Source organism: Nothobranchius furzeri, chromosome 1 (genome assembly GCF_043380555.1).
Source record: "Nothobranchius furzeri strain GRZ-AD chromosome 1, NfurGRZ-RIMD1, whole genome shotgun sequence".
NCBI classification, from domain to species: Eukaryota; Metazoa; Chordata; class Actinopteri; order Cyprinodontiformes; family Nothobranchiidae; genus Nothobranchius; species Nothobranchius furzeri.
Window position 1 is genome coordinate 58,519,466 of NC_091741.1, and position 27,930 is coordinate 58,547,395.

At 42.1% G+C, this 27,930-nt stretch overlaps 1 protein-coding gene across 3 annotated transcripts; it reads left to right on the plus strand.

Annotated features, from left to right (window-relative positions):
- Positions 1–27,930, plus strand: nap1l1 (nucleosome assembly protein 1-like 1). Of its 3 annotated transcripts, XM_015955493.3 has the most exons (16): positions 1–136; positions 3,476–3,514; positions 4,002–4,090; positions 5,830–5,932; positions 7,672–7,813; positions 10,636–10,728; positions 10,946–11,074; positions 11,250–11,321; positions 11,401–11,540; positions 11,630–11,775; positions 11,855–11,874; positions 12,181–12,303; positions 16,381–16,413; positions 16,495–16,545; positions 19,705–19,741; positions 27,799–27,930. In XM_015955493.3, exons 2-15 carry the CDS (start codon positions 3,498–3,500, stop codon positions 19,708–19,710), a joined length of 1,164 nt encoding a protein of 387 aa, XP_015810979.1. In that variant the 5' UTR covers positions 1–136; positions 3,476–3,497; the 3' UTR covers positions 19,711–19,741; positions 27,799–27,930. The 3 variants fall into 3 exon arrangements, with proteins under 3 accessions (XP_015810979.1, XP_015810964.1, XP_015810972.1); XM_015955478.3 differs by lacking the exon at positions 19,705–19,741; XM_015955486.3 differs by lacking the exon at positions 19,705–19,741 and having other exon boundaries at positions 10,636–10,716.

The window sequence follows — 27,930 nt, forward strand, 5'->3', positions numbered from 1 at the left end:
GTTTACGTGATGACGTCGGATGTATATGAGCGCAGGCGGCGGGATCTCTCTCCCTTTTACCGCCATCGGAGCGGAGTCTCTTTTCTTCACTGCGTAGTGTCCCTCGTCTAGTCCAGTCTCCGGTCTCAGAGCGAAGGTAAGGGACGGCAGCTGGTAGTGGTTCGGACACCGACGCCCCGAACTCTCCCGTGAGCGACGAAGTTCGGGTTTAATGCTGTAGCGTAAACAAACCGGCTGAGAAGGGAAGACGGCGGTGCTCTGCTAATGCTAGCGAACCAGATAGCGGCAACAGCAGCAGCCATTGAGACTTGCTCCTCCATGATGTGTTAACCATTGACTGTTAGGTGTTAACGTTACACGCGCTTTAAAAATGGTAAAACAGCGGCCATCTTCGTGTGTCTTTAGTAGTTTTCTTTCCCGAATAATGAAGTCGTTAAAGTATAGCACCTCAGACGTTTCCCGCAACTGTCGATTGTTTGCGACATTTTGTTGACACGTGTTTCGTCATTTTTGCATTTATTGACTTGACCTCGTTTTTTTCTGTGAAGCTGATGCTTGGAGTGGGGAACGGACTGGTCAAGGCCGATGGACATTTGTGTTGCATAAGGGAGAAAACGTGTTACCGAAGAGGTGGCACCGATTTCTAAGTGGACGGTATTGTGTGGTCCTGTTCCTCCCACTGGCTCAGCTCGGGCAGTGCGCATCAAGCTAAGCGACCTGCTAGCTTAACTAGCAGGAAGTGTTGAAGCATTCAGCAGCGGACAGGCCGGCTAAAGTTTCCCCGGTGATGAGCCAGGGGCTCGGCCTGCGTTTGTAGCGACAAAGCGCTCCTTTGCTGTTCAAGCAGGTTGGCGTTTTAACTCGGGTTGATGTAGTTCCAGAATGTGGCTTCAAAACAAGAAGCGACATAGCGGGACTTGAAAATGTGTGATGGTTTGGTAGACTTCAGCATGCAACACGTGGTCGGTGGATGGAGACGAAAAGACCTAAACAAAAGAATGATTTGGACGGTCTGTTGGTCCGTGATGGTAAACGTGTGTGAACCGCACTGCCTGTGTTAACCTTTGGATTAAAGACGAGTCCATTGTTGTTGGGCTGTGGAATCATAAAATACACTTGATATTAAAATAAGTTTATTTTTGTATTTCAGATTTTAGAGTGGAGGCTCAGATTAGCACTTATTCTGAAAACGTTAATTTGTAATCAATAGTTATTTAAAATCTGAATATCCTTTCATTGAGTTTAAATTCTAATTTCTAATACAGTTATGTTCAAAAGGATGGCTACAAGTACAGAGTGCTTCCAAATGACTCGAGTTAGTCTATGAAACGCATTTTATAAAGTCTTTGAGTTATTTAAATGTTTTAGTTCTAATTAGATGTTTAAAGGTTTAAATGAACATAGCAGTGAGGCGCATATCATCTGGAGATTTAACAAGGTCAAGTCCAGTTCACTAGACATTTAATTGAAACTGGTTGAGTTCATTTTACTCTCCTATACTTGATGTTAGTTCAAGTCAGCTTAAAAAACCTTAACGCAAACCCTTCTGGTGGTTTTCAGTCCTGGTTGCACACACACAAGTCAAAGTGCCACTACATTAAGTCGTGGAGATGTGATTCAATATGTTGGCGTCTGTTCCAGATACAGATGTAGATTTTAGGTTGTATGGGATCCCCATGTCTGCCTTTGTCACTGATTTCTAGACATGGCTAAGGTGTTGAGGGGATTTGTTTTGGTGGCCTAAGGATAAAGTCTCGGCTTTCTGCAGAGGATGTGGGCCTGTTTGCTTCATCAGGCAATGATCTCCAGCTTTTGCTGGAATGGTCTTAAGCCCGATGTGAAGTAGCAGGGATGAAAATTGGTACCTCCAAATAAGAGAAAATGGTTGATAGAAATTTTGGCTGGACAGTAAATAGAAAATTGGATTTAGAGGCCTGCCAATGGGGTTTTTTCCCCCCAGACCAATGCCGATTTCTAAAGAATTTCGTTGCCAATGGCCGATATCTAAAGCCGATTATTAAGGCTGATATATACATTTTAGCAGCACATTGATTGTGAAAGAAAACTGAACACTCACTGTGTGCAATATAAATTACATAAGTCAATAAATCTCTTAATATTTATTGAACTTCAAGTATAAAACAAACACAAAACATAAAAAAAACCAATGTGTTGTGGTCCTTCGGATCCTTTCTTCAGTCTAGTAGTGGCGGCAGTTGGCCACACAGGTTTATTTATTTTTATCAGCTTTTTAAAATAATTTTGGCCGATATAGAAAAATTGAATATATTTGTTGGCCTTTAATGGAAATGAGCTATTAAAGATAGGAAGGTTGGTCACCCTGGAAGGGCTCAGAGTAGATCTGCTGCTCCTCCATATCAGCATTAAGTAACTTAATGGCACTAGTAACTTGCTGTGCTGCACATGTTTTGATTGGGCATTGGAATATTTTCATATGTAAAGAAGGCCTCTGGTATTCACTCATGTTTTGAGTTGTACAAAGGAAATTTACTTATGTCATACATATGAATGGTTTGATACATCTGTGTATCAGCCACAGAGACTCAAACAAGTCTCTGTGGCTAAGGTCCACATGTTTGCTTTAGTGCTGGTCAGGGTCCTGTTTTGTCGTTGTTATGAAGTTAAACTCCTGTTTCAGTCAAAGAGTAAAAAGTAAATTTAAGGTCATGTTTGGTGTGTCCTTGGTATGTTTTCCTTCTTTTGTTCCCCGGTGAAAAGAAACAAATAGTGTTGAACAGCACATTTTTCTCAGATGGACAAAGGAGAGAACGAGTCCGTTTGGGTTGACACTTTGTGGACCAAGTGGATGGAAGCATGTGGCCGAACGCCTCTAAACATACATGGTTGAAGGTGTGGGTGGTAACTGACTGAAGCTCCATTCTGAGGAGGAAGAGTTCATCTGTGATGTTTTCTAGTCCATCTAAAAGGCAGACATGTCCTGGATCATACTGAATCAGGCTGCATGCTGCTTCTCAAGAGAGGAAAAGCTTGTGTGCTTTGATCTTTTCATGCAGCCTCTTGGGAATGCAGTGTGACTCCTACTTTGGATTTTTTATATGCAGCTTTTATACATCCCTTCTCAAATTAAAGTGGTACACACAGCAGTATCGTGGAGATGCAGGGCTACTTATTATGCTTATTTTCAGATATATGGAGAAGCATTTGTCAGATTTAGTTCTCTGTATTTTGGCACTGATGTTTACAAAAAATGAACATTTCATTTATATTTAAACAGGTAGGGTGGCCTGTATTTGGCATCTTGCCATGATCCACTTTTAGCCTCAGACTTAATGCTTAATTTAACATTACAAGATAAAACACAAGCTTTTAACAGTGTGTCCAGTCTGGCAGCCTAATTATATACAAGGTTGTGTAACGCCCCGTCAGTGCTCAGCTTCAGGATGCTCTTGTTTTCTTTAGGAAACATTTAACTTGCGCTGTTCTTTTTTTCCAGCATCACCTGAAACTCAGCAAAAATGGCAGACATTGATAAGTAAGTATCCACCACCTCAGGTTGACACCAGCTGTGCCGCCACTGGTTTTGGTGTGGTTAAGTTAACCTCTAGCAGGCCCCCCAAAACAAGGTGTTGCTGCTTCATCAGATTTTCTTTTTAAATTAAGTCGGAAAAAGGCAAGTTAATACTACTCATCTCTAAATGATGCAACACACACACACACACGGCCCTCTGTTGTTGCCTGGTGTACTAGACCCGGTGCTGCAGACTGAACAGAGGATGACTGACGATAGGTGTCTGGCTCTGCTGCTACTTTAAGTAGGGTGTCGTGTTTCTCTGCTTGGAACAGCGTTTTGTTTGAAAAAGACTCCCAACTTTAATTAACACAAGATTTATTTAAATCAAAAGCCCACATAAAGGCAGAACTCTTGTATTGAACATTGGTTAAGCACGGAATGGTTTGGCTGGCGGTGATCAATGTGTCTGTTCTGGCTGACCTTCCTCCATCTTTCTGTCTCCGAGCAGCAAAGACCAGGCTGAGATGGATCCGGCAGACATGGAGGATGTGGAGGACGTAGAAGAGGAGGAGACATGCGAGGATGAAAACAGCAAAGGTTGGTTGATGGCTTTAATGGGCTTCTTAAGAAAATATTTCAGGAAATCCATTAATGTGGTAGTGATTTCTTTTTGTGTCTGAGTGAAACAGTTTAGTTATTTAAGAAGCATCAGCCTTTTAGTCTGACATTTAGCTACTTGTGAAGACCAGGAGCTCTGATTAGCTTGGATCCTGGTGTTCATTAGGGAAATCAGGTGGATTTGTTTTGTTACAGCGTGTCTGGAAAGGCTCGGCTTAACGGAAGTTTAGTATGGCTTCTTGTGACTAAGTCAGCAAGTCGAGTCCACACATCTGGGTGCTGTGAACTTTACTGAACTCTAGACTCCAGCAACAGTTTAGCACATAAACAATAATGTGTTTATATTAATAGTCTAATATTACTGCTGACTGACTGAATGATGTATTTAGGGCTCTGCTGTACCCTCTTCTGCTAAAACACAAAATAAGCTGTGATGCAGCTCACGTGCACCCTGATTGACCCTTTTTCTCCTCGTTATTTTCCCATTCTCATGTTGTTTTCTATTTTAAAAGAATATAAGTACTTTGCCTAAAATATCCAGACAGCTGAAGGTGTAACCCATTAGATGTTTGAATGTATCGACTCTTAATTGAGATCAAATGTTCATATTCTGAGTAAAAGAAATCTTCCAAAGGGGTAAGCAAATGTTGCTTAAAACTGGAAAATTGGTCTAATGTTGAATATTTTCATTTTCATAAAAAATCTATTTTGCAGTGTAGACATCATTGTAAACTGCAGCAATAAAACATTTGAAAGATCAAATGTGCAAACACCATCTGTTTGCTTCAGCACATGTTTAACAATGTGTAACAGCATCAGTGACGGCTTCCTGTCGGTGCTACTGGTGATTAATGCAGCGCCGCTTTATATCCCACCAACAGCTGCTCATTAGCTGGTCCTGCTGAAAGTTTACTCTTGATTCTGCCATAAAAGTTCATTTCAGACTTGATCTATTAAACTTAAAACCACTTATATGTTATTATAGTATTGATTCCATCACCCACTGGGTCTGAGTGTCGGTGAGCCGATGAGGACCAGCGTCTCAGTACTGCCTTTAAAAGAGCCTCGTTGTTTGTTTTAGCCATGTGGTCCTGGAGCGTCTGGTCTATGCTCTATAGTCATGTATGATCTCTGATTTTGTTAAGAAATCCATCTAGCTGATAATGAAAGGTTGCTGTTTCTAAAAATCCCTCTAGAGGTTCTGCTGACAACCCGGGACTGCTCCGACGCTTAGAAACGAGTGTTCACTTAAAATGTTAATGCTACTGTTTATAACAGAACACACACACACACACACACACACACACACACACACACACACACGCACACAAATGTTGCATTTGGTGTTCTGTTGAATAAAAATGTGATTTTGCTTTTGTTAGAGTAAGCCAGTCTGAGCGGCATTTTTCATTCTATAATTCATTTAGTAAAAGTCTATGAATAGTAAAATAACAGTTTTGAAATTGAAAATATCAAATTAATGCCATAGATTTTAAATCCCAACACTTACTTGCCTGTAGAGGTGGAAAGGTTTGACTTGCTCTCCTGCAGGGTTTTCTGTTTTCACCTTTAAAAGAGCTACAAGAGCAGTTGGTTTCTGCCAAAATGTGATGATCGAGTCGGTTCTGACATAAACAAACATGTTTTAGGAAGACAACTTTAACAAAGTCAGACATTCAGGTCAGCTGATGAAATGTTGTCCTGATGTTTGTCTTCAGCTCGTCAGCTCACTGTTCAGATGATGCAGAATCCACAGATCCTGGCAGCGCTGCAGGAGAGGCTCGATGGTCTGAACGGCTCACCGTCGGGTTACATGGAGAGGTGGGTTATTTATCTCCTTAAAATCTAGGGCTGCAGCTATCGAATATTTTTGTAATCGAGTACTCTATCGAATCTTTAATCGATTATTCGAGTACTCTAATAAATGAATGACCCTTTTGTGTTTGTAAACCATTATATCAAATAGCATGTTATAAAATATGAAAGACCTCTTAAAATGAGCTCGCAATTGCCAGTTATTCAAGTTTGATTCAAAATTAGTTTTCAAAACTTCAGCACTTCAACTTTACTTCAAAGTAAACAAATGCCTGTTCAAAAAATAAGTATACAACCTGAGCCGATTTTCCCCTCGTGTGAGAATCTACTAGCCTGCAAGCCAGGCAAAAACTAGGAGGATAACTGTTGAAGTAGCACAGCGAGCGGCTGCGGCCCAAACAGCACCAGAACCGCTCACGACGCATGTGCAAACATGGCTCGCCAGCAATTTCCCTGTTAACACACGTCCGTTTTAATTTCTACACACACAATAACAAGGATTGTCGAAAGCATGTTTGCCGTGGTTATGTCAAATTATACTGATCACAAAACATTTATTTACTTTATCTCGTTTTCCTCCGCCACTCTCATAAATACCTGTGTCCTCCTGCAGCAATCCTGAGGGACAACAGACCTAAATAACAACACAATAAAAGGTCTGACATGTTGTGTAAAAACTGCTATTTTTAGCACATTTTTAGGTCCGACGTGTTGCTACCAGACACAGTGTGAGCTGAACCTGAGTGCTACAAATGAAAAAGTCGCACAGTGTCCGCAGAATATATAGCAGACCTCAGAGTTCGCTTGCAGAAGTGACATTTACATGTGGATGTTTCCTGGTCAGGTGCTGCAGCATGGAGGATGTGGTGTTGTGGTAGAGTAAATCCATTTTACAGTATTTACACTGGACTACGTTTTCCATCTTTTTCACACTCCACCGGGGTCCATGTTGTCCGCCATGGCGTAAGAGAAAGTTAAGTTACATTCGCTATTCGCGTGTGCATTGCAGTGGGCATGTACGTCACTTATTTCAGTCCGGGTGAAACATGACCCCGGGCGATTGCTAAGCCATGAATAAACAAATCTTCGAGGCAGAGAATTTGACTCGAGGCTTTTTTGTACTCGAATCATTCGAGGTACTCGAGGAATCGTTTCAGACCTATTAAAATAAAAGCAGCAGGGTTCTTTGCACTCACACACACACACACACGTTTTCTTCAGCTGAAAATACAATGTTTCAAATGATTGCTGAAGGTTGAAAGTGGCATTTGTGCAACAAAGCTTTGCTGCGATATTAATTGCACCCATCTCCATGTGTACCATGACACTGAATAAGTGGGTCTGTGTTTAAACATCTTGTTCATTAACCGATTTAGCCGGTTCTCCCTTCAGCAGTCAGTTCTTTGAATGTGTCGAGGGTTTGGCAGCAACCAGCAAACTCACCACTGGTGAGGAACATCCCTGCTGTAGGGACCAAGCTGGCACTTCTCTGCCAGCACATTGCGGGTGGTTTAATTTACCACACTGCAGAGAAACTTGACTCTGTTTGGGCTCATCACAGCTCTCACGGTCAGGTGAAAAGCTCTTCAGGATCAGGACTGTAGATCTTTAGGCACACAGACGAAGTGTGGAGAATGTTTAGAGATGTAACAGCTGTCTGTATGGATCATCTGAAAGATTGATGTGTAGAAAACATTTATATAATAATAATTTTTAATTGGGTCACATCCTTTGTTTATCCACAGTTTACCAAAGGTCGTGAAAAGACGTGTAAATGCCCTGAAAAACCTGCAGGTGAAATGTGCCCACATCGAAGCCAAGTTTTATGAAGAAGTTCACGAACTTGAGAGAAAGTACGCAGCTCTCTATCAGCCTCTCTTTGACAAGGTAGGTCTCTTGCAGAGATGTCCATCAGTTATGGAACGTGGCGCTGATCATTATCAGACGTCTGTTCAATGATCGGGTCCGAAAGCTCCACATGCATAACTCAATCACTTCCAAGCATTTCCTCTGCTGCACCGATGTGACGCGTTAGCTTAGCAGCTGAGCAGAAGAGACTGTTGCACTGTAGAAAGCAGGAGAAGTGGCGTAGACGATCGTAGAGACGGGGACAAAAAAGAACCGTTCATGTTATCTGTAACAGGATGGCTGGACTATATAACAACATAAATTTCGATTTGTGTATTTTGTCAACTTGCCTTGCTTGGTTCATTTATAACAGAAGAAAATGGTTGTTCTTTACCTTGTTTTCCTAATGTTTCGACTAATTACTATAACCATCATCAGAGCTGTGAAGATGGTTATAGTAATTAGCTGAAACGTCAGCAGAACAAGGGTTCACCAGTAGGGCTGGGTAAAAAATTTGATTTCATCGATTTTGGAACGATTTCATAAAAATTTTCTAAAATCAATTAGGCCTAAAATTGATTTTCCCCTTGAACTAGACTTGAACTAGAGTAGCCTGTTGGCTCATTTTGCCGCAAAGACTACAAATCCCATGGTGCTCTGCGGTGTCAACCCGTCAATGGAAGCACCCTTCCTCTCTGTTTACGGTCATTAGCGTCCGTGCTAATAGTATTGGCGTCTGCAGCATTGCCCTCAGTCTGGGATGAACTGAAAACACGCATTTTACTCGGCGCCAAGTTTACTCAGCGCTTTGTCAACTTAGAAGCCCCGAAATGGAGATTCCAACAGCTCAGTAACCTGTTCTTGGCGGACATTGAAAAGCGCACCAACCGCCAGGTAGATAGAAACGGCTACAGCCACAAACTGGATTTCTGTCTGTCCTCCCTGACATACGGACCTAGCTCAAGTTGCTCAAATGCTCTCCATGTTCAGCAGCCTATAAGAGCAACTGTTGTCTGAAGCAACACAGGAGTCTTTGGGAAGTTGTGTAGGTCCACAGGCTTCTTCCCACTGCTTTCTCCTCTTCTTCCTGTGAAAGCTGTGTAAACTCACATCACTCCCCTTGTTGCCCTCTGACTGGAAATTACATCCAAAAGCAGCTCAATGCGGCATTTTACTTCATTAGTACGGTGAGTGTGTAAACACTAGCGTCAATAGCCATTCTTCCAAGAGAAACCAATATACGTCATCGCCCCCAGAGTGCATTGCATGCAGAAAACATGGCGTCCTACATATGTCAAAAAATGTACTAAATTTTACAGGTTTATAAATAAACGGCAATATTTTGTGTATTTTTTACAACATAGTTTGGTACAACAGAAAACTTGTGGCTTATTGGGCATACATGTTCTCATAGCTGGAGTTCCTTTTAATAGCTGAGATATTGCATTTTCATTTAGGAGCATCACTATTTTTTGTTAAAGGCTGCAAATAGAATAGCATAAAAATTCTGTTGTCCCTCAGAGGGAAGTTTGCTTTCACTGCAGCAATTACATTGATTACAGGAGCGAAAAAGGAGAATAAATGTTAATAAAAAGTAAATGGCAAAAAAACATAAGACAGAAATACTTAAAATTCTTAATATTAAAAATTCTAAAATGCTGGAAAAAAATTGATTGATTGATTGATCGATGTAGATAAAAGGTCACTATGTTGGTCAATATACACACACATTTTAAGGAATAAAATATTTTAAAAATTAGACATAAGTAACCAATACCACTGTGGTTTATTTCATATTGACTTGCTCGTGTGTAATTCGTTTATTCAAAAAATAAGTTTATTATTTTTATTTTTTCAAATAAAAAGGCTTAATACATATCTGTAAAGAAAGTTGTGCACATTTGCCATAACTTTTCAATAATACTGAGGTTGGCCTGGGACTAAGTCCCAGTTTATTATTTCATTCCAGTGTGAATTTGAGTTTGACACCCCTGACTTAATGTTCAATTGAAATATTGATTTGTATCTCAGCATTTTAATTATTTAGGACCAGACTGAAGTGAATTTAATTGTGATTAATCGATTCAGAGCCTTCAGATTCAAAATCAAATCGATTTAGGAAATGAGCCACAATACCCAGCACGAGTTGCATGTCACGTGGCTGTTTAACCAACAACCTCTGCCTTGTTTTTCATTTGGATTTATTTATTTCATTCAAAATAAAACATATAAAAATGATTGATGTCAAGTTGTTGTTATTGTTGTTGTTAGCCTCAAGGGCCACATGCCGATTATCACTTGTAAGTCGCTTTGGACAAAAGCGTCTGCTAAATACATAAACATAAATACATAACAAAAAAATCAAATTTGAACGAAAAGGAGCAGAATAAAGAAAAACTTCTTATAATTTCTGCAACCTTTTCCAGTAGAAATAATTAATTTATATATAATTACCATTTGTCAGACACACATACACATTCATTTTAATCTTTTTCCTGTTCTAAATTCCAGTGTGATCATGATCATTGATTTAATTTACATTTTCATAATTATTTAGTACACTATTTGATACATTTTTTGAATATATTAAATGACAGTCTTTTAATTTCCCTTTTAAGGTTATTCCATAATTTAACACCAATTACAGATATATTCCACTCCTTCACTTTAGTTCTAAATCTAGCTTTTGTAAACACATCAGTTTCTTTCAGCACGTAATTACTAGTTCTCTTTTCAAATATCCCCTGAATGTTTGTTGGCAGAGTACCTAGATTGGCTTTGTACATGGTTTGTATGATATTTAAATGCACGCATCGTTTGTTTCCACTAACCTGATGATGTTCACCCGATTTCTCTTCCAGAGAAGTGAGATCGTGTCAGCAGCTTATGAGCCCACAGATGAGGAATGTGAATGGAAGGCAGATGAGGAGGAAGAGCTGACAGTAAGTAAGCAGGTACAGGTGACGTATACCTGCATGCTTTGTCTGAACTGTTTTACTTCACTTAGCTTCTGTGCAGCTTTAGGAGTTATTCCTGGAATGTTTGCAGAGCTTTTTAATTTTTTTATAAAACTGTTTTAACGGAGGCAGCGTTGATGTGTCCACGCCTTCATACTGCGACGTGAAATGTGGCCAAGCCTCGTTTTAAAAATAAATGTTCTGTCTCGCTCAGGATGAGATGAAGGAGAAGGCAAAGTTGGAGGAAGAGAAGAAGGACGAGGAGAAGGAAGACCCCAAAGGCATCCCAGAGTTCTGGTCAACGGTTTTCAAAAATGTGGACCTGCTCAGCGACATGCTGCAGGTGGGTTTAGCCACTCCAGCAGAGGAACAGAAAGTCTTGTCACAGACACCAGCTGCTGCTGACGCCTCACACAGAGAAACCAGATCTGGTTCCACCTGCTGGCAGAAGTTTGCACAAGCCTGTCCGTGTTAGCCAAAATCTTCTAAAGCTGCCCGTTTCTTTGTTCCCTCCCCAGGAACACGATGAACCCATCCTAAAACATTTACAAGATATTAAAGTAAAATTCTCCGATCCAGGACAGCCGATGGTGAGTCTTTGCCTCAGATGGACGAAACTTCAGTAGTTGGACAGCAAACTGCTTAACTGGGCTTTTGTTTTTCATTCAGAGCTTCACATTAGAGTTCCACTTTGAGCCCAATGAGTTCTTTACAAATACAGTGTTAACAAAAGTCTACAAAATGAGGTCGGAACCAGACGAAAGCGACCCGTTCTCCTTTGATGGACCAGAGATCATGAGTTGCACAGGGTGAGTCCACTGCGTCACCGTTGAGTCGTGAAGCTGTTCTCTGTAGTGCAGATGAGCTGATGCCATCTTGTCTTTTTGTTTTCCTGCAGCTGCACGATTGACTGGACAAAGGGAAAGAACGTCACATTGAAAACAATCAAGAAGAAACAAAAGCACAAGGGTCGCGGGACCGTGAGGACGGTCACCAAAACTGTCCCCAACGACTCCTTCTTTAACTTCTTCAGCCCACCGGAAGGTAAGGGTGGAGCATCCCTGTTGATGTTTACACTCATAACTCTTCTACTAATAACTTGATCCATCTTCTCTCTTCACAGTCCCAGAAAATGGAGAACTGGTGAGTTTGTGTTTTTATTGCAAAGTTTCTTTACTGGTGACGAGTTTTTCAGCCCTAAAGGTGATCAGTGTGTGACTGCAGCGCCGGTTATGGTTGCAAGTGTTTAACTTTGCCTAATTGGAAGGTTATTAAAATCAAAACTCTTGATCATCTTTAAGTTTGTGAAATCCAGAGACTGATCAAACATGTGGGTTGTGTTGGAGGGAAACCTGATCTTCATCACCAGTTTGTGGTTGTTCTACAAATGCATAGTTACCATTTGATGTTAGGTGATTAATAAAAGGTGGCTGATGTGTTTGCCTTCAGGATGAGGACTCTGAAGCGGTTCTAACAGCAGACTTTGAAATCGGCCACTTCATCCGGGAGCGCATCGTACCCAGAGCTGTGCTGTACTTCACGGGGGAGGCCATCGAGGATGACGATGACGATGTGAGTGAGGAACATCTCAACTCTGGTTTAGGGTTGTCACGGTAACCTGTGTAGCGGTAAACCCCGGTAAAAAAGTTGGCAATAATAATTCTTGTTTTTAAAAAAAAACTATATTATCTCGGTGGATTACCGTGGCTGCGGTGTAGGCGCGGTGACCCTTACCAGCCACCGTATCATCTGCTGAAGTTGCCGGCGGCACATGCGCACTTTGTTGTTTACAACCTTCTTGAAGCTAAAGCTGAAATAATGGTCAAAGGAGGAGACGGCAGCACTCAGGACATTTTTTATCCCTCAAAGAAGACAAAGTGGGAAGTACGGTCATTTTTTGGATATTTGAAGAATGCCGAGGGACAGTTGATAGAAGACGGCTATCCTGTTTGCAGCACGTGCAGAAAAAGTGTCTGTGAAAGGCAGCAACGCTTCAAATCTCATGACACATCTGCATGACCATCACCCACAACTCTACAGTCAACACAAGGCAAGCTAACGATAGCCTCCTCTCGTCTTGTCTTCCTCCGCTTATCCGGGTCCGGGTCGCGGGGGCAGCATCCCAACTAGGGAGCTCCAGGCCGTCCTCTCCCCAGCCTTGTCCACCAGCTCCTCCGGCAGGACCCCAAGGCGTTCCCGGACCAGATTGGAGATGTAACCTCTCCAACGTGTCCTGGGTCGACCCGGGGGCCTTCTGCCGGCAGGACATGCCCGAAACACCTCCCCGGGGAGGCGTCCAGGAGGCATCCTGACCAGATGCCCAAACCACCTCAACTGGCTCCTTTCGATCCGGAGGAGCAGAGGTTCTACTCCGAGTCCCTCCCGAATGTCCGAGCTCCTCACCCTATCTCTAAGGCTGAGCCCGGCCACCCTACGGAGGAAACTCATTTCGGCCGCTTGTATCCGCGATCTCGTTCTTTCGGTCATTACCCAAAGCTCATGACCATAGGTGAGGATTGGGACGTAGATCGACCGGTAAATCGAGAGCCTGGCTTTCTGGCTCAGCTCCCTCTTCCCCACGACAGATTGGCTCAGCGTCCGCATCACTGCAGACGCCGAACCAATCCGCCTGTCGATCTCCCGATCCCTCCTACCCTCACTCGTGAACAAGACCCCGAGATACTTAAACTCCTCCACTTGAGGTAGGACCCCTCCCCCGACCCGGAGGTGGCAAGCCACCCTTTTCCGGTCGAGAACCATGGTCTCAGATTTGGAGGTGCTGATCCTCATCCCAGCCGCTTCACATTCGGCCGCGAACCTACCCAGCAAGAGCTGAAGGTCAGAGCTGGATGAAGCTAGGAGGACCACATCATCCGCAAAAAGCAGAGACGAGATTCTCCTGCCACCAAACTCGACACACTCCACACCACGGCTGCGTCTAGAAATTCTGTCCATAAAAGTGATGAACAGAACTGGTGACAAAGGGCAGTCCTGGCGGAGTCCAACCCTCACTGGGAACAGGTCCGACTTACTACCGGCTATGCGGACCAAACTCACGCTCCTCTGGTAAAGGGACTGAATGGCCCTTAACAGAAAGCCACCCACCCCATACTCCTGGAGCGTCCCCCACAGGGTGCCCCTGGGGACACGGTCATAAGCCTTCTCCAAATCCACAAAGCACATGTGGATTGGTTGGGCAAACTCCCATGCCCCCTCCATCACCCTTGCAAGGGTATAGAGCTGGTCCACAGTTCCACGGCCAGGACGAAAACCACATTGCTCCTCCTCTATCTGAGATTCAACTATCGATCGGACCCTCCTCTCCAGTACCTTGGAGTAGACCTTTCCAGGGAGGCTGAGGAGTGTGATCCCCCTATAGTTGGAACACACCCTCAGGTCACCCTTCTTAAAGATGGGGACCACCACCCCGGTCTGCCACTCCCTAGGAACTGCCCCCGATGACCACGCAATGACAAATTGGTCTTAGGTGAAGGGTGAGACAAAGAACGGTTCGAAGGATCTTTCATGGCGGTTAAAACGAAGAGTCGGAGTACCCGGCCCGGAGGGTTACCGGGGTCCCACCCTGGAGCCAGGCCTGGGGTTGGGGCCCGTGAGCGAGCGCCTGGTGGCCGGGCTTTCGCCCATGGGGCCCGGCCGGGCCCAGCCCGAACCGGATACATGGGCTCGTCCAACTGTGGACCCACCACCCGCAGGAGGAACATGAAGGGTCCGGTGCAATGCGAATCGGGTGGCAGACCAAGGCGGGACCCTTGGCGGTCCAATCCCCGGACAAGAAAACTAGTTTTTGGGACATGGAACGTCACCTCGCTGGAGGGGAAGGAGCCGGAGCTTGTGGCAGAGGTTGAGCGGTACCGGCTAGATATAGTCGGACTCACCTCGACACATTGCATTGGCTCTGGAACCCGAGACCTGGAGAGGGGTTGGACACTCTACTTTGCTGGAGTTGCTCCGGGTGAGAGGCGGAGGGCTGGGGTTGGCTTTTTGTTAGCCCCGAGACTCTCTGCCTGTGTGTTGGGGTTTACCCCGGGGGACAAGAGGGTAGCTTCCTTGCGCCTTCGGGTCGGGGAACGGGTCCTGACTGTTGTTTGTGCTTATGGGCCAAATATCAGTTCAGAGTACCCACCCTTTTTGGAGTCCCTGGGACGAGTGCTAGATAGTGCTCCATCAGGGGACTCCATTGTCCTGCTGGGGGACTTCAATGCTCACGTGGGCAATGACGGCTTGACCTGGAGGGGTGTGATTGGGAGGAACGGCCCACCTAATCTGAACTCGAGCGGTGTTTTGTTATTGGACTTCTGTGCAAGCCGCAGTTTGGCCATAACGAACACCATGTTCGAACATAAGGATGCCCACCGGTACACTTGGTACCAGGGCAGCCTAGGTCACAGGTCGATGATAGATTTTGTAGTCGTATCATCTGACCTGCGGCCATATGTTTTGGACACCCGAGTGAAGAGAGGGGCGGAGCTGTCAACTGATCACCACCTGGTGGTGAGTTGGATCAGATGGCAAGGGAACATGCCGCGTAGACCTGGCAGACCCAAACGCATAGTGAGGGTCTGCTGGGAACGCCTGGCAGAAGAACCTGTCAAGACGGTCTTCAACTCCCAGCTCCGGCAGAGCTTTGACCACGTCCCGAGAGCAGTGGGGGACATTGAGTCCGAGTGGGCCTTGTTCCACTCTGCGATTGTCGAGGCGGCTGTTGCTAGCTGTGGTCGTAAGGTGGCCGGTGCCAGTCGTGGTGGCAACCCCCGTACCCGCTGGTGGACACCAGAGGTTCGGGGAGCCGTCAGGCTGAAGAAGGAGGCCTACAGGGCGTGGCTGGTATGTGGGTCTCCGGAGGCAGCAGACAGGTACCGGATAGCCAAGCGGGGTGCAGCAGTGGCAGTTGCCGAGGCAAAATCTCAGGCGTGGGAGGAGTTTGGTGAGGCCATGGAGAAAGACTATCGATTGCGTGGTCTAACGATAGCGTTTTAGCTAAAATGCGTGATCCGAGGATTTGGGTTGAGGGAGAATGCAAGGAGTCGCTATATAAAGCAGCCGCAGCGCCGCTACCTGCATATAAACCGTGTCACGGACACCCCCATATTGAAATGACGCTATGCATTACGGGGCTCCCAGGGGCAGATGAGAGTTGGCCTCTCTCCGAGAATAATTATGAATTTAACATGATTACTGCCTGATGACATTTTCCCACATCTGCAAAGCTCACTGGAAGGACACAAACCGAGGACAATATTTTCCTGATATAGGGTTTATGACTCAAGTAAGGGTAAAAAAAAGTATCTGATTAGAAGGTTACTTGAGTACTGAGTATCATCTGATCTAATATTTTTAAAATGATGACAAAATGTAAACAAACAACATAATTACAAAATAACACATTTTAGGCAAAATTTAGACACGAACTGAGGACAATATTTCCTGATATACAGGGTTTATTTAGTTGTGTGAAAATGTAGCACGTTTAAAAAAAATACCGCGATAATACTGAAAACCGTGGTAATTTTGGTCACAATAACCGTGCGGTTAAATTTTCAGACCGTGACAACCCTACTCTGGTTCTAATGTGTTTGATCCTGGGTATGCTAGGCACCACATGTGATTATTTAATTTTTCTAATTGCAGTATGATGAAGAGGGAGAAGAGGCAGATGATGAGGTGAAGCTTGTTTTTCTAATAAATCTTGTAACAGAATGATTAAGTGTTGGAGTCTAGAGGACTGAAGTGTGTTGTTTATAGGAAGGTGAAGAGGAGGCTGATGAAGAGAACGACCCAGACTATGATCCCAAGGTGAGAACACAGAACTTCCTTTAAAGATCTCTGGTGTCCTGAGAAAGACCTGATTCAGCAGTTTGTTACTTTGCCGGCTCTTTTGGACACAGATGGCTTCAGCTACTCCACAACCTTCCATAGTTCAGCATCACTCAGGCTGTGCTCACACTGCAGGCCACATCTGGGCCCTCATTTAGCACCCGTACTTACGAACAGATCTGTGCGTGTTTCGTACGGAGGACCAATTTAACACATTGTGCGGTATTTACCATTGTACTTGTGCGTAGAAATGTTCCTAAATATAAGAACAGCTCTGACCGTGCATAAGAACAGCATCTAGTGGTGGAACATAGGAACCACAGTGAAGGTTTCAGTCATCCACACGTTCCTTATCCACAAATTATTTTACCCAATAAATATGAATCGGTGGAAAAATGGCTTTTTCCAATAATTGACGCTAAAGCCAACTGCGTTTACAACCTCCACAACTTATTTGTTTCTTTTGCGCTTCGGCAGCCGGTGTCTAAGTCTCGCTGGCAATAAAGTTTCTTATTTTTCCGGGAAAAAACAAAGAATTCCCTCACATGCTGAGGACGTAACGTGACCAAATATAGTTAATTGAGGACGTTTGTGTATGTACGCACAAGCAGGATTTATCAGATGTTGCGGAGGAATGTGCATGCGAGAGGTCCCCGCATGTTTCATAAATCAGTATTTTAACTGTAAACGCCTCACTGGAGGAGGGGTTTTGAAATGTCAGATATAAACATCAACTACCTTTAATCTCTTAGCTGTAGTTTACCCACCTCATTTCACAATAACTGAACAGAACTGATGCACGCACTCTCACGTAGCATCCGTCTTTATTTTGCTAAACACATTGCACACAAGTTTCTTCAGAGTGGCAGGCTGATCCTACTGGAGTCGGGTGGTGGTTACATTTAAAGTATGACATGAGCAGTGGTGCAGTATGACGGTAGCGTCGGTGGTGCTGCTAAAACAACACCTGAGTTCTTATCTGTAGGTTAACAGCTGTTCCTTGGTCTGCTCATCATACAAAAATAAGTGTTAAATGCATCTCATTTTACACCGGCCTTGTTTTGCTTTAACTTTCATTTTGTTGTAGACAAAATTCTTAGTCTCTTACAATTATTGTTTTAAGCATAATCTTTAACAAGTGAAGTCCAGACGCTGTCACTAAACCCTCAACCCGACCTCTAGTCAACCCCATCAGTGTGCATGAATTAGAACATGAATACAACTTCACCTAATTCATGTGCATGAAGCACCTGTCCAAAAACTGCTGCGTGTCCTTCAGGGTATCTGCAGCACCTTAAGAAGTCTTAAATTTGCTTTTCCAAATTTAAGGCCTTAAAAATCCTTACAAATGACAAATAATCCTTAAATACAGTTTCCAAAGGTCTTAAATGACCAAAGACCCAATAAACAAGATTATTTTATTTTTATAAAATTTTCGTGAATTTCTAGTTAGTGTTCAGCATTTTTTGTGAATGATGTTGGCGTAAGCGGAACCGTACACATGCTGTTGGTTTTGAAAGGGGGCTATTTTTAGATGAGCACATTAGCTAGTGGGAGCTTGCGCCATGGAGAAGTGCAAGTTTAATGGTCACTGGATGGCTAATCGGGCAATAGCTGGAAATTATAGCCTAAATTTAATTTGAAAAAATGGCTTAAATGTTGTCAAAGTGGCCTTAAAAAAAGGTCTTAAAAAGTCTTAAATTTGGTTCCCTTAAAGCTGCAGATACCCTGTCCTTGGAAACTGGTGATGTTTGTTAGGGATGTGTTCATTCAGTAGTTGTAGCTTGTTTGTGCTTCTAATGAGGTATCAGGATCTTTAAGGGTCGTGAGGTTGAGTGGAGCAGCTGCAAACCCTGAAAATAGCAGCTGTCTAAACGTGATTTCAAATATCTGATTTCACAATACAAACATGCTTAAAAAGCAAAATTAGAGCATTAAGACAACTCTTCAGATCTGTTTCGCCTTCTTAGTGTCCTAGTGGTAGTGTATGCCCTGGGACTGGGAGATGAGGGTTCAAATCCTGGTTGGGTCATACCGAAGACTTTAACCCCCAATCCAACCCCTTAAAGCTGAGCATCAAGCAGGGAGGCATAGGGTCCCATTTTAAACAATCAGTTCCCGAGCGCAGCCAATGCTGCTGCTCAGTGCTCCCTGTGGGGATGGGTCAGATGCAGAGATGTAATTTCACCACAGTGTGATGATGACTAATGGGACTTTTAACTTGCATTCATTTGACAATTTATTTATTTATTTATAGAAACAGCTAAAAATACAAAAACAGAACATTTATAAACGAATGGCATGGAGCGACAAATCATATTTTACTAATTTCATGTATTCCTGTAAAATTAATGCGTATTAATCCAGACACACAACGCATATTTATTCAGATTTACTTCAAGGTGGGGCTGGGCGATAGAACCATAGCATGCTTCAAAATAACTTTTCCTCGACTGACATAAGAGAACAGGTCTATAGAACCTCGGAGCCAATAGAGCTCTGGGAGTTGATGTCCCTTCTCCCGGCATGCAAACGTTTTGACAGGTTATAATCAATAACTGAATCATTTCCTTTGTGGTGTGTAAGTATTTGTGCATAAGCTTACATGATCAAAAACTGGGAACTACTAACATAACATGCCTGATAACCTAAATATTTTCTGCTGCCCTAAACTGACAAACTTAAACAATTTTATATAAACTTTATAAAAAACTTCTAAACCAAAGTTTTAGGGAAATAAAAAGGATGATTTGTACCTCTACCCATCAAACTGCAGAAATAAACGGGCTAACTCAGGTTGTGTATAGATGATATGAGGAGAAAACGATTTACTGTGGAAACATACGTTCTGCTCTAAGGTGATTTATTTGATGCTTCGAGTTTCATCACAAAATCGTTAAATTTGGGTTCAAAGCTTTTGGGTTTTAAAAACTTCTTTGCCGCCTTATTTGTGCCACTCTGAAATTTGATGCAGCTTTATATCAAGTAAATAAATTCCTGCTGCATCCCTGCTGAGCTAAAGTCCAAGTATGTATTCTGCTGGTTTTGCTTTTGTTTGTTTTTTTCCTATTCATTGTTTCTACATCTTAAGTCACTTTTGCATTTTTGTCAGCTACTCTTTAAATTTTTCCTCACTAGGTTTAAATGGTGACTATAGAAAAATAACCCTATGCTGGTAGGTAAAGTTTGAACTGTCAGCTATCCACACACACACACACACACACACACACACACACACACACACACTCCTTTGCTTTGGTTTTCCATCCCGCTCTGCACCCCTCACCCCACACATCTGCACCTCCTCCTGCCGCCGTCCTGCTCTCTCCTCCTGACTAACCCTCTGGTTTTTTGTTGGTTTGCTCTGAATTTTAACCCATGATGAGATCAGCATTTGCACTTGTATCATTTCTGTATGTTGAAGCTTGTTGGGCACTTAACTTTCTCTCATGGTGAAATTGTCGTCTGCACAAATGCAGATTTAGACGTCGTCAGGATGAGGATTCGTCTTTCATTAGTTCTGTGCGGTCATTGTGTGTTACGGTTCATTTACACACCATTGGTCTGCTTTTAAACCGTTTTCTCAAGATCTTTTTTTTAGCTGTGTATTAATCCACTTTAATTCTAATCTAAAGAGTGCTATTTCAGCGATATGAAGAGCTAACAGGTCCCCAAGATGAAATTCAAAGTTTAAATTTGAAATGAACTAATTTATTCTTAGGTGAAAACTAGAGCTGCTCTGTTATGGCAAAAATGATATTCATGATTCTTTTATTTCACGTAGATGAACAGTTTCCAGCCTGAGAAACAATTGCGGAGCAAGTGCATTAAGAAAGTTAAAAAAAGAATAATAATAATACAAATTTAAGGACTGCTTTAGTGTTTTCCTTTTTTCTTAATACATTCCCAAAGTATAGGGTCAGGACTCTGTATCAGCATCCATCCGTCCATTTTCAGCCATCCATTATCCGGGATCGTGTCACGGGGGCAGTAGAATAAGCAGGGATGCCCAAACTTCCCTCTCCCCAGCCACTTAGACCTGCTCCTCCGGGGGAATCCTGAGGCTCTCTTTTAGGTTTTTGTCCGGTTGGACATGCTTGGAAAACCTCACCAGGGAGGCATCCAGGCTGTATTTTAACTAGATGCCCAGGCCACCCCAACTGGCTCCTCTCAATCTGTAGGAGCAGCGGGTCTACTCCAAGCCCCTCCCGGATGACCGAGCTTCTCACCCTATCTGTAAGGGGGAGCCCAGACACTCTGGAGAGAACTAATTTCGGCCGCTTGCATCTGCAATCTCATTCATCCAGTCACTACCTAAAGCTCGTGACAATCTGTCTTTGTCAGATAAAATATCAGGTACTGCAGCGCGTTGCATGATGGGATAGTACGGTGTATAAACCTTAAGCATTGATTGGCTTTACATGTGAGCCTATTAAACTGCAGAAAGTGGTACACGTGCTGTGGAGGGTTGCCATGCTATCTTAACAAGACTAACAAGTTGAATGTAGGCTGAAGTCACTTTAACCAGATATATATATTTTTTTATTTGTTTATTTTTTGGTTTAAAAAAATCAAAATGCTGCAGGTGAGAAGATACTTTAAACACACAGAGAACATTAAAGAGGTAGCAAAAATCAAGAAAAGATTCCCATCAGAACATCTAAGCATTATCTCAGATTGGACAACATGATCAGCTCAACATGCTGAAGAGCTGTGGAGAGCAACGTTATGTGACTTAGTCGTCATTTGCTTTTTTTTTTTTACTGTGTGGGCATCGGAACGAGCCCCCACACCGTGAGAACAAACATCTCGGCTCTAAAGATGATCTTCATCCGCATACATCACGCGTCACGTGATCAGGAAGTGGAAAATTCATGTTAGGAGATGGTTTTGGGTCGCTGCTGTAAAAAAAGTGAGGCACGAATCGGAAAAGCTTCTGCCGATCACAATTCAACAACGGATTATGAAAGAACGGATAACGCTAGAAACTCGCAGTTTCTTCCTGATGTAAGAGGTGAGCCTCCGCTTTGTTTTGGTTGTTTTGGCGTCGACATCATCCTAGCGCGCAACGTTATGTGACTCTTGAAAAAAACAGTAAAAAAGGCGAGAAACGCTGGCAGCGAAGGGCTTTACCGATCAGGAAACGGCTGGCAGAAAATGAGTTAATTGTAACATTAATATGTTGTTGGACTTGTTGGTCAGCTTGTTTAGACCAAATATGGAATATTAAATGAAAATTAAATTGGGAATTTTTATTATTTGAGAATAAAATTAATGGTATGAAACAATCGTGACCGGTTTTTAAAACTGTCATTCTAAACGTCCAGCACGACCTCTGGCTATCGTTTCTGTACCTGCTTGTAACTTAGATTAATAATAACTTGTTTAATTAGAGCCCATCAAAAAATTTTAACCTGACGCAGCACCTGTGTTAATGTTTTTGGATGGCTATTTTTTACTTTTACCTTATTATGAATAGGTTAAAGTACTGCTACGCTAACTCAAGTGACATATTTTTGGCAGTAATGAAAAATCAGAGCTCGTTATGTGTCCTTTGAGGTCGTAGGGATCTACATTTTTGGCTGAAGACCATTTCTCAAAAAAAAAAAGATCCCTGTCCTCCTTCACAAGTTTAACCCTGTAAGTGATGCTTTCATCCTTGTTCTTTTTATCCATCCTTTTGACTCTTGCGCTGCTTCAAGTTTGCCTGTGGCTTCCCCTAGCAACGCGAGTCATACACCTATAGTAGCGCTAAAGAGGTGTGGTTGACATGTAGGTCACGTGTCTGAAAAAGACCAATGGGTGAAGTTATGAAGATAGATTAACCGGTAAATCAAGAGCTTTGCCTTCTGGCTCAATTAATTTTCCCCACGACAGATCGGTACGCTTGCAGCACTGCAGACGCGGCGGCAATCCACCTGTCGATCTTGCGTTCCATCTTTTCCTCACTCGCAAAAAGATCCTGAGATACTTAAATTCCTCCACTTGGGGCAGGACCTCATCCCTCACCCGCAGAAGGCATTCTACTCTTTTTTTATTTTTTACTCGAGACCATGGTCTCAAAGTTAAAGGAGCTGATTGTCATTGGTATCGGCCAATTCTTAAAATCAAATGACTGTAAATTGGATCAGGATCAAAAAGACGTGATCAGACCATCCCTAGTTAGCAGCCCCGATAAAATAAATATGCACTTAAGATACAAATTGCTGTGTACTGATTTTATTTATCCAATGTCTGCAGGAGAGGTGTGAATCTTCACTAGTCCAACAATTTGATTAAGATTACAATTATTGGGTCTTCAAATCGATATCTCGATGCATCATAATTTCATTTCGATTAGTTTTCATTGATGATCAAAAACATCTCAGACATAAAATGCCATGTTGCTGTCCTAAAAGCTCTGCAATCACAACAGTTTTTAGGATTATGTAAATGTGCAAAACATTTAAGATTAAACAAAGCAAAAATGTTTCCTCATTCAACAGTCACATCTCAGGCGGTGGGAAAGAGCTCTGCTAATGCTAACCACATTTTTACAAATTAAACACCTATAATATATGTCCAATTCTTGCCTTTAATTTAGATTATAATATCCGTAATGGGTCCATGTATTGGCTTGTAATGTCTTTGAGCTGCTTTAGAATCACATTTTTGCCACATTTCAAGGGCGTAAGGAATCATAACCATCAAACAAAATGTTTTGCTTAGTTTTCATTTGAACCCAGCTGAAGGAGCTCCTTCACTAACCAGCTAACTACAAACTTGCCCCTTGGGAAACTTTGGACTTTGTCCATAGTTTCTCTGGGGAGGAGCAGATAAGGGAAACAAGGTATCCTCCTTTTAATATACAATTAACCAAAGCTTCCTTCCAGTTTTCCATTAGGTTGATTTTAACATCAGTTTACATCCATAAAACAAAAGAATAAAGTATACTTAACGTCTCTAAATAAGAGACAGATCATTTGGTGCTAACAGCCGTTGTCACTCCCTACTGGCTCTTCTGACATCCCAACCCTTGTTCCAGGTCTGACTGAATCTGAGCTCTTTTTTTTTAAGCGCTTTCTTTAAACTCAAAGATGAAATAAGGTGTGTCCTCCACTCCACTGTTGTGTGAGCAGAGACTCTCACACTTTCTCTGGCTGTCTAAGCGCGTAAAGTGTGTCTCAATCCGCTCAAGTCCGACTCAACCTGTCAGGCTAAAGCTTGATTTATACTTCTCCACAAGGGAGAGACGCACGCATGTTGACCGACGTTTTGCTCTCGGACTTCTCCATCACCTAAGGAGTATTGCAAACCAGTTCCCTGCCAGGACAATGGAGCACTATTCTGTGGTATCATGCCACAATTAAGCTCATTTATCCGTTCTACGATAGTGTTTCCTAGTGTGTTTATATATTTCAGAGACTTTAAAACACGGACAAATTTGTCCTTGATTCTCCTCCACCCTTCATGTGGTCGCCACTTCTAAATCATGCTCTGAACCCACGTTTCTCGTCCTTTCAATCCATGAACAAAATATTTGCTCTGTACTTTTGTACTTCAGTCACGGATGAATACACTTTAATTTTTTACTTTTTCTGCGATGCGTTAAATCTGTTCTGGGTCTGCTGCTAAATTTAAGGGGTCAGTGGTGATTCTAATGACTAATGTAAAGAAAGCGGCGTCCTGACAAATCAGTCTTGCCTTTTCCGTCATTTTCGACAAATAAATTTAAAAATTGGGCAAGTCTCAGTCACCCTCTGCAAGCCTGTTGGAGATCCCTTGCACCAACGCATAATGGCGTTGCGTGTCTACACACCAACGCAGATGGAAAGGTGTAATCTAGGCTTTACTCCGTTTGAGTTCGATCTCAGGTTAGAACTTAGGCACTCAGCTATGCAACACCACATTAAGGCGAACCAATATTTTTTACTCTGTACATGTGGAAGACACATCCCACTCTAAAAGATTTGAATGACACCGGTGCCTCGGTTAATTTAAAAAAAAACTACATTCCACTAATTGATTTTAACATGTTTTAGTGATTCATAATTGTTTATGCCGGCATTTCTATGCATCTATTATTAAATTATTATTTTCCACCGCTTTAATCTGCAGGTAACGTCATTAACTGTCTGATGTCATTAAAAGAGACACGGCTTCAGGACAATTCTGTAGGTTTCTGTTTGATGTTCATCAGTTATCTGATATACTATCAAAAGGTTAAGTGATTATTTATTTGTAATGCTGCAGTGGCAGCAGAAAAAGTAACAGATTTGTCCTTCATTTTAGGACCATGTACTGTAATTTAAACAGTTGAACATTACTGATGTTAGATTTTCATTCTAAAGGCTTCAGAGTAATCCTAGTTTAGAGAATCAGAAAAGCTGGGTTCTGTTTCATCATTTGGATGCTCCGATCAAGTTTTTTGCTGTCGGTCACAAATACCAATTTCCAAGAGTGCTGATCACTGATACCAATCACATGGATCGGTCAAATTTTCAATGAAGTTATGAGTGCAACATACACCTTCACGCTGAAGCATGAAGCATCAGTGATTCAGTCAGAAGGAAAACTAAAACGCCTAAATGTAGCTGCTATCGGTAACAATCTAACAGATTGAAAATGTTATAGTTCTAAACACTACATACTACAAGAAAGCAAAAAACCCTCACAAATTTATGTTAGATTTATTATCAATAACATTATTCATAATGTTATTTTATTGTAACCGTTTGAAGAGGTAATTATACAAGAGTATGTTATGTGTAAGTTGTAAGCAGTGGGTTACTGCCTACAGTGGTCTGAATAAAAGACCCCTAATTGAGTAACCTGAGCTAGTCAGTTAAGAGATTTATTTATTACCCATAGCGGATGCTAGCAGATGAAACACTGTTGTCCACCACAGAAAAGTATCTAGCATGACTATTTTAATTACCTTTCAGGTTTGTTTCTCGGTTTTGTGATTGTCACGCTCATAAGTAGGAGTGGTTAGTAGTGATGCATCAATATGACATCTTTAACCGATACCAATATTAATATCACTGTTATGGCCGATAACCGATATACTGACATTAATGCTTCTAAAATCAGCAAATTTTGTATTGAATGAAAATTATTAAAGCTGAATTTACGTTATGTACACACACCACACACATTTACGGTTCTGAGATGATTTCATTCACTGTTTACATGACTAAACAATTACACATCACCCCCCTCACCCTCTGAAACAGGCAAACAAATGGAGACGAGATGGAAAAAATATTGGTTAATATCGGCCCGGTTTTATTTCTCGAACTGATACAGATTGTTACATAATGACCAACATCGGCCGATATTGATGCTGATATATTGTCCATCCTTACTTATTGCACCAGGATGCCAGGATGCTCCAATATACCCATCATTAGCTTCTAGTTTGAAGTGTGAACTGCTATGTGCCTTCTAATAATAAAGACAAGATGAAAGTAGGGCTGGGCCAAATATAGATATTTTTAAAATGTTGGTATAATTTTTAAACAAGATACAAGGTGACTTTATATCTTTATTTCGATATAACTGGTCAAACTGCTATGCTAGCGATTAGCCGCTTTGGTAGCGACATGTTGCTTCGTCTCTAAGTGGTTATGTGTATTCTCACAAGTTTGCTCAATCTGAGATCCACTGGGTAAATGTGTTGCTCTAAACTTGGCATTTGGTGTCCTGGTTTTTCATTATTTGGGGACGTTCAACACCAACGGAGTTCCGTTTTTTCATCCTGTGTGTGCGGAACCAGAGAGTTCGAGCCAAACCCCTCCCTCCCGTGTGTAATGGGGAAGCATCTACGGATAGCCGGAGTGGCCAAATTACCTGAAACGTATTGTAAGAGTTTGAATAGTAAACTATAGAGTTAACGTATAATTTTGAAGGCGGGTGCAACGGGTAAGATTTGTTCTGTTTTTTTCCCGCTCTGCTAGTAAATACTCTGTTACGAGCGATTCTGTTGAAAAGGTTAAGAGTTTGTAAGGCGTGGGTTACGGCGACAGTAGCCCAAAAATAATACTCATAAATGAGCAACCAGAGACTCTTGAGTCTTTACAGTATAATCGCTGATATGAGTCAATACTGATAGATTCCAGCAATGTTTGCACTAATAACTATTAACTCCACGGTGCATGACCCATGTGATCTTCAGTAGATGCAATTACATAATCATAAATTTAATTTAACATGATAGATTTTTTTTTCTGGACAAGAAAAGTACGATATGGGCCACCTCTGAATGAAATGTAAATAATTTTACATTAATTATATAATTAAAAGTGCCTGTGGGTCTTTTGATGTACTTCTAACTTTAAACTGTGTGTGTGTGTGCGTGTTAACGGACAGCTGCACCAGTGTTTCTAAAGCTCAAACTGGTAGAGAATAGGCACTAATGTTAGTTTGACAAGAAACAATATATTTTTATGCATTTAATCTACTGATTAATGTATACACTTTCTCAAGACGGCTTGAAGTGAGTTAACTTGTAAATATTTTACAGGAGGAAAAATATCGAGATATATATCGTATATTGGAAATCTGCAACAACAAAAAAAAATCGATAGTTTTCGTCCATATTGCCGAGCCCTAGATGAAGGCTTATCAAACAACTTTTAAATAACTTTGTAACCTGTTAATGCAAATGCTCCAGTCAGATGGAGGTAGGCGCCTAAAACCAAAAATAAATTGTACACAAAAATGACTTGTGTTCACAAGGGGCATGGTGGCATGGTTGAGGTGCTTCATCTTCCAATCTTAACTCAGGAAATGGCAAGACACACCAAGGTACGCCTCTAGCATGGCTGGTTCACACGTCAGCGGTCAGGGAACAGTCGACAGCTGAGGGCCTGCTTTACTGTAAAGGTAAAATATATTAAAGTTAGTTTATTTACCAGATTAATAATTATGTTATATCAATTAAAGTAGGTTGAGATTCAACACAAAACAATGTTTTATGTTTTGATTGTTCAGTCGGCAACCTTTTTATTTGGTCATAAAATGCATAATATTCTAATGTTTTATTTGTGTCGAGAGAAACGGAGGCAAAGACGCGTCAAAAACAGACAATGGTCACCATGTGCATACGTCTTTTTTTTTATACTCTGTATAAATCTATGTGGCCCTTCAGTATGTAGCTGCTTGATGTATGTATAGTCTGTTTTGGTGTGGGTGTGGGGGTGTACATTGTGGCTTTATCTTAACAACCCATCTGGTTGTGATTTCTTACAGAAGGATGCAGCCCCCCCAGCTGAGTGCAAGCAACAGTGAGGCCTCTCCTGGCTGCCATGAGGATTGACTGCACTGTAACTGCTTCTCAAATTCAAAAAGGAAAAATAAAAAAAAATAGTTATCGCCTTATAA